We start from the raw sequence: 10,794 nt of genomic DNA on the forward strand, positions 1-10,794 counted from the left end.
CATTATTGAGTGACGTGGTGCCTACAGCAATCGCTATTTTCTCGGCGCATCCTGCCTTTTCGCATTTTTCGCGCAACTGTATTTTCCTTCTAAATCTATTTAGAGATGGCAGAATCAAAGATGATATTGTATGTACGACTTTATGCTCATATATTATATACAATTATTTGCAGTTTGCGGTTCTCGAGATTCCACATAAAGAGAATTGAGCTAAGGGAATATCCAAGAGAATTTTTTATGAAACATACACACTCCCTCAACGCAAACAACTGTAGCTTATAATAAGTAATATCAGTCTTCCACTCGGCTTTTACATACTATCTTTAATTAATTCTCCTTGTCCGTTGTATAACATTCAAGAATATTTCAAAAAGATTTTTCCTTTATTAAAAACCTTTGCTTTATGAATTAATTAAATTCTCAGACATATAGCAAATGTTTACATTTCATATTAGAATTTGTTCTTTTTAATCTATAAAATGAAAGAAAGAACTAGTAATCCTAATATCTTCCAACCACACGTACGTTGTCTATGTATGTTTTAGACAAATATATTTAAAATATTAATAAAACATGTTACTTCACTGAATTCTTTATATCGAATGTTATATTATTATCACTCATTAGGTCTCTACATTGAAACAATACTGTTTATATCACTCTTTAGAAGTAAACCAGCGCCAGAGAGGTGCAAGCATGGAATTAGTAGGTACTATGTACAACGAAGTACTTACTAAATCCATGGTGCAAGTTATTATCAATGAGGTATTAATTGTACATCAGCTTTTAATTGTACATTTTCCTCGTGCACTAGTTGCGACTTTTCGGGCACACCTAAATCGCCATTTATCCGAAAATCTGTAGAACAAATAAAATTGAAGAGACATGTATCCGATCTGGCATAAATAACAAGCGATCAATCAATTGTCACTCGTCCAAAATTCCATTCTGAAAATCTGTATTTTTTTTTATCGCCTAACGAAACTGCCAATACGTTGCAACGCGCAGTTTTCAATTACTTTTAGTCGTGAATCTGGCACATGTTTCAGCTTTCCCAGAATCCCTTTATCCATGTGTAGGGGATTTTTGGAATTTCAGTCTGTAAACCCCTTTCGCATTTTTTCTCATACTGGTAGGTATGAGAGGTAGGTAGTCTCTCACAAAGGTAAATTCTCGTGTTTCTTATCTCCTCTAATATCCATATAGGCCGCAGGATTGTGACGCCGCGATATTAAAATAAGCTTGAAAATTCGAATTTTATTCTAACAGTAATAACGGGTTTTAATTAATAAATTACTTTCGAATTCAAATTATATGTTGGTTATTTATTATATATTATTATGAATTTTTAATTTTTTGCCAATAACAAAAGCAATCTTAGCAAAAATACCCTGTCAAAGGGGATAAATTCCAAAAACCTCTTTGCTGGGGACTAATCTAAGCTTATTTTTGAAATAAGCCGTTTCTGCTAAATACATGGGTCAGATTGATCTTCAAACATAATTTGTATAACGACATGTCTCCGGTGACAAGTTTAGTTCCAGTATTTGTACTCCCGTCACCAGTTTATAACGCTGCACAACTTCGCCAGCCGAGAATCTAATTATTGCATTTCCTTTGTGACTTGTTGTGTACCTCTGCTGCAATTTCAATTAATACACTTCTCAAACTGGGTACAAATATCTCAGCGGCAAGTTTTATTTGTGTTAAATGACTAGGTAATTGGCAAAGTTGTTCAAGACAAATTGACGCTGTTATGTGTATACTCGTATCTGAAATATATTTATCCAAGATTGTTGTTTCAAATAAGGAATTATTCATATGGAAAAACATCGTGATTCGATCAAGGTTTATATCAATATTACGTTCGAGCCCGGTCATCTGAAATGAATCCTTGTATATTTTAAATCCACGTTTGTTCCGATATTCTTAAAATTTAGCCATTGTTCCACCTCGGCTCTTAAACTATACATATCTATTCCAAGTTTTATTAATATCGGTCCACTGGTTCAGCCGTGAAAACGTAACAGACTTTCGCATATTAATATTATTATGTATATAAGTATTAATGTATGAATGAATAATTCTAGATGGCCTTGCTTTAAAGATTTTATTATTATTAAATGTAATAATATAATATTGATAGCAATAAAATCAAGTAATTTTAGCATTTTTCATTTGATGTATCAAATTGTCGTAGTTTAAGATCTTCCATTATCACATGAAACTTATAACACCATGACGTACCTTTACAATATATATATATCCATTAAATCCCATATTAAATGTTATTGTATAAAATTCTAATTAATGCAGAAAACTTATTTGATGTATGTAAGATCTACCGAAAGCATGTCTAAACTAGCTAGATTAAATAAAGAAGATTTTGATACAACTGATGTGCGGGCTGTAATATATATACATTGTACACCGAGAACAGAAAGCAACCGATTCTATCAAGGTCGAGGGTGTATATTAAGGTGTATAAACATTTTATATGTCCAAATAATGTGTCAACGTATTTTCTATCGTGTATAGAATCGTAGGTACTTGAATTATTTTAAACTTTGCCATGTGTATCGTTTTGTAATATTTTTACCATCTTGGACCCAAATATGAATGTAATTTACCTACGTTTTTTCAACCTAAAGGTCTGCACAAATTATGGCTGTGCGAGGGATGGGACAGGACGGTGTTTCTAAAATAATTGGTTTGGAACTCGATCATACAAGTAAGAGGCCACGCTGGTACTTTCCTGCCACGACCTTTGCGTGTGAGGATAGACCTTTGTACTTACATAATGATACCAAAATTACAAAATTGAATAGCCATCAAATTAAATATGTAAAAAAATAAGTAATTTTCGTTTTCTGCACACTACAAAACTAATGGTGTAAAAATTATAAAATGTCAAACATATTGAATAAGTCACGTCTTAATTTGTAATTTCAAAAAAATACATTCATATTTTGTGACAACCCTGACTGCACTGTATGCTGCTAGACGCCGGTGGCTAATAAGTCATTATCAAGGCTGATAAATAGAAACAGATTTTGCTGTTCACGATGAAACAGATGATGTTAAGAACATAGGGTGCCATATTTTTTTTATATATTTCCATTTAGAAAGTTCGAACTACAAACCTACCCGATTTAATTAGATAGCTCGATTTTATAGTGTCTATGGAACTCAAGTATACTTAATTCTAAAATGTATGCAAAATAAATTATCAAAGGTACTTTATATACTACGTGTGAAAGTTATATGTACGTATGTATATGGGTGAATTTGCGAATTAGTGCCCATCCTGTGCACAAAGCGCCAATTTTTCCACACGATGCCTAGTAGCAAAGCTAGTTTTAAATATTTTTCTATGTACATTGGAGGTCCTACAACCGTAGGTAAGAAAAATACATCCTACATATTTGATTGCTCACATTTAATAAAATTAAAATATCTGTCAATCTGAGTTAAGAAGCGCGCCAAAATTTTTACACATGCGATCATTTTGTGTGTTAATTGTTGTCACTGGAATCAGTATTTATTCAAGTCGCCTGTAGTCATCTTGCCATTCATTTTAAGTACAGATTACGCAAGTTGAGATAAATTTTATTTGATTACTAACAGACAGTGATCGTTTTTGTGAAGGGATACTCACGCATCTCTGTCATAATAAATTAACTAGTATCATTGAAACCTACAGTAATGTCTAAAAAATTGTAAAAGATTTCAATATATTTGTGATATATTCTGGTACCATCCTTTAACATTAGAAAGACATTATTTATTTATGTAAATCATTACCATCAAAAACGTACCAGAACCTCAACTGATTTTAGATATAAAGTTGCTTTTGTGAGTTTATTATTATGGGCTAATAAAATCGTAATAGTTTACTGTAGTAACACCAATTGTAGCCTAATTACTGTAAAACATAGAAGAAATAGATTTATTTTTAAGATTTTTTTTTAAATAGTGTGCCAGGTCCGTTTTTCCTTTGAACCGGCGGTCCTTGCATCGTATACAGAATTATAGAAATAAAACGTAAGGCAGGTTTAAATTTAAATGTAAGCTTGACTATAATTTATGTAATAAACTATTGATACTTACTTTCATGCATTTTATTTTTAGATCCCAACGCAAGTGATTACTGTGAGTGATTATAAGTGTAATTTCTGCTGTGTGTTTGTCTGTGTCTCTGAATCTTCTAAACGGGTAAAAAGATTCGTTTTATTTTCCATTGAACGTTCTTATGTTATTGTTTTATTTAAAAAGCGTGTTTTGCGGTAATGGTTCTTAAACATGTTTTATCAATATCGGTTCATCTATTTGCCATGTGTACGGAGAGAAACTGAGAATAAACCATAATGCGACAATATGTGATAAGTCATTTTGTACCCCTTAATCTTGGACTTTGTACATCAACACATTCAAAACATTTAGGCAACTAGGTTTTTATGGAAGTTTTTTCCCGAGAATCATTTGGGACCGAGCGAATATCCGCAGGGGGGTGCAGCAACGAACAAATAAAAAACCAATTGAAATACTTCAAAATCTTCAAAGATTTATTTTCAATATACTTATTGTAAATTATTTGAGGTACATACAACAATGATTTATTGTATCACAATTTGGAATTTAACACAATCTTAAAAATTTAATAGGATTACAATAAAAATATCACTACTTAAATAGGAAAAATCAAGTAAATATAAAGAATCTGTTTATGGCAACAAAACTAATAGACCTACCTAAAGCCAGCTGATGCATCATCCTTAAGTATAGTATTTTAAAGTAGAAAATTTCACTGCGCAGTGCGCAGTGCGCATGTCTCGCAGGTAACGAACGATAAGCAAATAGTAGGTAAGTTTAGGTCATGCTTGCTTTGGGAGGAACCTATAGGGATTCAAATGTTACATATAAATTTTACTTTTATTTCATTAAATTATAAAAATCTTTTTTTTTGTTCTGAATATTAGAAATGACGTGATCCATCAAAAGTGACTAAATGTTTGTAAAACCAAAACAACAATAAGCAAGACCAAAGCCGACGTTTTGCGAATGTGACGTTATGCGACACAATCCGGAATATCGTCAAACACGATCCCAAGTGAGAATTCAGTCGGGAAGACATTTGATCTGATTTCTAATACCAGCACCATTATATACGTATTATAATAACAGTCCATCCAAATTTCATTCTATAGACCAGTACTGTATCCATTATTCTGCAATAGTTCGCACTCCCGCCGAGACCTGCTCATGGGCATATCATTTCATTGGTATATCCGGGAGCGGGTCTTGGCGGGAGACCTACACAACATCAAAATTCTCCAAAGGGCCTCTACGTGTTGGATCCATATCCCCACGCAAGCCTCTCAAAGGACCGGACTATGTGCCGTGAATCCCAAAAGGAGATACAAATTATAATAATAAAAATAAATGCACCAACTCATACATAGCCGTGATTCGGCCAAAAAATAAGTATTTCTTAAGAGCACTAATTTGTTTTATGACTAATACTGTTAGATATGTTGAAATAATTATATTGAAATAAATATCTGTTATAGTCGCCTAATAGCAATGTTACCGCCATCTAGCGGCAGTCCCATACACATAAACATAAGGGCCTGTCACCGGTTGCTGTTAAAGTATCTGATAGTCGTAGTTAACGAACAGATAGCGTTAAAATTGTTTCACAAGTGATGGAAAGGGCTAGCGGGCTACCTGTCCGATCACATACGCAGGTTACAATATTAAGTTTTATCAGAAAATGGTGAAACAGGTCCTACAATTTCCTATTTTTTTATTTACTATTAGGATAGTCGCAAGACTGATATAGATTTAAAAACAATTCTATTCTATGCAATTATAACATAAAATGAATTATATATCTAGTTAATAAACAGAGAAGGCAATGTGTGTGTTACATCTTGTAGTGTGTTCACGATCTTCAGCCATGAGGAAAACAACTTTATGGGAGTTATAAAATATTGACAGTTATGCAGTGATTTCAACCTAGAACTTTTTTGGCAAAAAGTCTACATGGTTACATTTTAGATACATTTTTTTTAAATTATAATCTGTATTAAATTAAATTATACCAAAACAACACTGCTGGCCACACGGCCTTAAATCGACCCCTTACTCTAGCCTTCATTTAAACAATAGACGATTAGATAAATATTTCTATGAAATATTCGTCATAGTCATAACAATTATTTATTTAATTTTTATGACTGTGACATCATTGTTTTATACTCAAAAAGAATTCCTACAAGTAAAATAGTAAAAAAGATTATGCACTAAAATTCCATTAAATATGATCGGGTTTTGTTACAGTTTAATTTTTATAATATGAAATACCCTAATAGATTATTTAAATCAAAGGAGAGACCACATTATTAATAATATGTCGCCTTAATTATTTGAAATTATTATGTACAAAATAATATATTATAACTTTATGGCTATACAATTAATGTATAATTAATTCAAACATGTGGCCTATTCATTTATTTTTTTTTTTATTATTTCGAGTACATACCTAATTCACATTATATTTTATGTAGGTTGTAAATATGTACAGTAATGTATGACAAATACCAGAGGAACTGGACGGAAACTTTCGGCAATTTGTAATCGCCGAAAGAAAGTACATTTTTCCAGAAATACATTAGTCACGATATTTTTTGAAGTTTATAAAAACATCTATAGTATAGTATAGAAAAGCTGCTGTCACGATATTTATATTATATTATTATATAAATTATTATTAACTTAGATTTAAAATACACAATATTTAACAAGCAGCATTTAAGTCCCGACAGTTAGCTTAGGTATGGGCATTCGTCATACTTATAATGTTTAGTAAATTAAGCTTGATCACTTTACCATCACATGAAACAATCAAATTATTATACAATTATTTCTAAGATATTACTTAATTTATTCTAGGCACAAAAATAATTATGACAACAATATTTGTAGTGATTAGAATAGGTAGACAAATACATGGAGAGCAGAATGCTCAAAAAAACCCCACATGGACAGAAAGAAGATTATTTATCACAAGTTTTTGATATATTATATATGACGAATTATTCGATATAATTATTACCAATTAAATCAGTGGTGATTATATACATATTTTTTCGAAAGTAATATTATTGTTCTCCATTTAAATTTGCATACCCGTGGACATAAGTTTTTTTATTAACACCACATTGTAAAAAAAATATAAAATGATGTACACAGTACTTTTAGTAATAACCGAAATGTAAATGCTATAAAGTTTTATTTTACATGTGTACCTACCAAGTCTCACAATGAATATAACTTCTTATATTCATTGTGAGACTTATATCTTCATATATAGGTGGTATAAACCGAACATTACATATGTATGGTCATAATTATAATGTAGATTATAAAAGAAGAAATTAATTCGGATCTATCCAGTCTATGAATAATACAATATTACGTTTAATTTTATGGTAATATTCATAATTACTATTAATATTGTATAATACAAATTTATAGCCTAGTTTAAGATAAGGTTAGATCTATAAATTGCTTAACTTATTTACAGAATTCAATGTATAAAATCCTATGACTGCCAGTTGACCAAATGTTAAAAGTGCACACATGCACAAATCACATTATTCTGAATCAGTTCAGATTACTTGTATACAATTTTTTTACGCAATAACACTCTATAGGTATTTAAATAATATATAATATACCTGGACCTGATACGGATTTAGTGAGAATAAAGACATACAAGAGGTAACTTGTCTATGTATTTAAATAAACACCAAAAATAAGTATAATAAACATTTGTTATTGTTATTTTATCATTTTGTGCTGGGCTGGGCCTGGTATTAAAATGAGAAAGCACAATTATATTATTATTATTTCAAAAATTGTATTGTGGTTCATATCATTTAGAAAAAGAATATCAAAATGTGTAAATTTCTTTTGATAGGTACTTATATATAATTTTACAATAATTTTAATACTAGGAATATTAACAAATAGAAGTAACTTTTCCAGAACATTATTTACACATATTTTAATTTAGATGTCCTATTATTTAAACAAGCAAAGACAAATCTTATAAGTAAAAATGTCTGTGTGGATATGTAAATGCGCAAACAATGCATCATGTTTGATGTCTGTACGATCACTAGCTAAACCTGTATGACATGAAGTTATGTTCATGAAATGATGCCGATTGCTGTATACTGCAAGGAGCTCAGGTGAATGTTGAGGAAGTTCCTCTGAACTCGACGGCCACGATCAAAAAAACTAACAAGATAAACAACCATGTAGGATTTTTGTCCTGAACCCATTATGCTAGGTTTGGCTTGTGCAAATCTTTAGTGATTTTGAAATTCTGTCAAATGTTATTTTTCTGTGTTATGAAATTCAGGAAAATAAAATATTCATACTACATAGTATTTTGGTCTTAAGATAGGTAACCAAGAGTAGAAGGTATTAACTATGTCATTAGAAACTATTACAAATATAGTGATAATATATATTTTATTAATATTGCATTTTCAAAAGGGTAGATGACAAGGTCAGAAAATTGTAAAAGATATGTATAATCTAGATAAAATTGACATTTAAAATCATTATCTTTATTCATAAACTGCGTCAACATAGCTGTATCATTATACTAAGATTTAAAATTGGTTGGAATGTCCATTTTAAAAAATTAACTCAACCATCATTTTGTAAAATCTTTTATTGAGAAGTAATTACAGTAAAGGCAATATTTAAGGTAGCTGTCCAACAAACATAGCTTTTTTTGTGAAAATATTACCTAGAGACGTCACTTGTATATCATATTATAGTAGTGTCATTTAGTATAGAAGTGATTTTATTTTTGTCATATCTTTGGCAGCATTATAAAGGGCCTTCAAATAGTCATAAAAACCATAAATTGTCATCTACCCTATTGTTAACATATACATATATGATCTAGACAATACATTATTTTCAGTATGGGTATCAAAATTTGAGTATCAAACCAATAGAGATGTACAATTCCTTTTTAAAAAGTAAAATTTTTGTATGCATTGGGTAAAGTTCAAATAAATTACACTTATCCTGTTTGTGTACAAAATTACATCGAAATCAGTCTAGTAGATTTTGTGTGATGTTTGACTCACAAACATCCTCATTACCAAACTTTTTGTTTATAACAAAAGTGTGATCTTCTTGACAACGACAGGGAGATTAAAAAACTACACACACCATCACAAACAGTGATTGTATAACTTGAGGTATAACTGGTATGACTGCCAGTCTCAATTTCCCTCATCACCTCTTATTGATTCCACACTCAACTCTTGAACATATGAAAGTATTAGTAAGATTATGGCCATTTTGTTCATTTCTCGAATCACTTGTCACAGCATAACTTAGTTCTTTTCACCGTAATCATATATATTCTTTGGTAAAGCCAAAACTATACTAAGTATGTGGACTTTCTTCTCAGTTTTCGCTATACTGTGTCCACTTTGGCAGTGTTCAGTAGTGTGTAGCTGGCACTGGGCTTGCGTTTGAACGTGACATATGTATAAAGAAGGCTGGCAAATATGCTTATATTCAAACCCACAAAGTTCAACCACGAGAATATGTAATCACCACCTATTACCATTCCTAGGTAGGTCACCAAAATATTTTTGAGGCAGCCAATGATGGTGGTAGTCAAGGCGCTATTGTACTGGGTACACAACATAACACTGTAGGATAACACAAAACCCATTATACAAGACATCAGGAATTGAGCTAAAAATAAGGCATCCCCCCAGCTAGGGTACTTCGCAGACTGGACCAAGTCTCCGGTCCACCAGGCTACTAGGGCTGCAGGTACAAACATAAATAATGCATTGTAGTACATTAATCCATACTTCCCAAGATCTTTGGCATCCAATTTCTTCTTCATATATACTCCATTAGCAGCAGTGAATGCGTCATTGAGAAGCACTAAGGTGTATCCTGACACTGAGAATGTGACATCATCGGCTGCGGCCAGCAAAGCACCAAACACCATTGCAAAAACACTGCTCTGAACTTGCCAGGACGCTTGTAAACCTAAAACTAGCCTCTCGAGAACCATAGTCATCAAGATACTAAATCTCCGTAATGCCGTGAACATCGGCAAACTTAGTTCTTTCGTGCCTCCGAGGCCTGTTGCCATATTACCTAAATAGATAAAAGGCAGAGGCCATATCCGCCGCGCTACCCCGAGATCCAGCGAAGGGAACTGCACTACATTAGCCGCACGTCCACACCATAGCACCGTGATTATCGCCACCATTTGTCCCAAACCCAAAACTTGGTATGACGGAAAAGCGTATGTCGTCAAAACAGTTTTGTTCACTACAGTTATCATGAATGAGGCTAGCGCGTAAAATGCTGCACTCAGAATCTTCTTTACAGTCGATCTTCTGTCGGCTTCCGCCTCATCTTGAGAGTTGAGTATGGACATCGCGATATTCCACGTAATTAACTCTACTAATCTACACTTTTAACACATGATCGATAATGCGGATGAACCGATAATCACGATTAGGTCATTGCTTGGCTGAATGTTCACACTATAATCACTCTCATGGTCAGCAACGTAATCTTTTTAATTAATTACACACAGTGCAATAAAACCTTGATTACATTTTATTTATCTAATGCCGTGCCGCAACACACGATCGAGCCGAGTCGAACCATCAAAACCGACAGTCAGTTTTGACATATTTGGCAACCATCGAACATAAAATTTCC

The 10,794-nt window shown here is 32.2% G+C and overlaps 1 protein-coding gene across 1 annotated transcript; it reads right to left on the reverse strand.

Moving 5' to 3' along the window:
* Positions 1 to 8,736: 8,736 nt before the first annotated feature.
* Positions 8,737 to 10,756, reverse strand: frc (fringe connection). Its single transcript, XM_053768501.2, has one exon. The coding sequence runs from the start codon at positions 10,502 to 10,504 to the stop codon at positions 9,515 to 9,517; it is 990 nt and encodes a 329-aa protein (XP_053624476.1). The 5' UTR covers positions 10,505 to 10,756; the 3' UTR covers positions 8,737 to 9,514.
* Between the last annotated feature and the right edge of the window lie 38 nt (positions 10,757 to 10,794).

This window comes from Plodia interpunctella, chromosome Z, assembly GCF_027563975.2.
Source record: "Plodia interpunctella isolate USDA-ARS_2022_Savannah chromosome Z, ilPloInte3.2, whole genome shotgun sequence".
Lineage (NCBI taxonomy): Eukaryota > Metazoa > Arthropoda > Insecta > Lepidoptera > Pyralidae > Plodia > Plodia interpunctella.

Coding starts and splice junctions, on each gene's coding strand:
- frc (XM_053768501.2), bottom strand. CDS start 10,504: ATGTCCATACTCAACTCTCAAGATGAGGCGGAAGCCGACAGAAGATCG.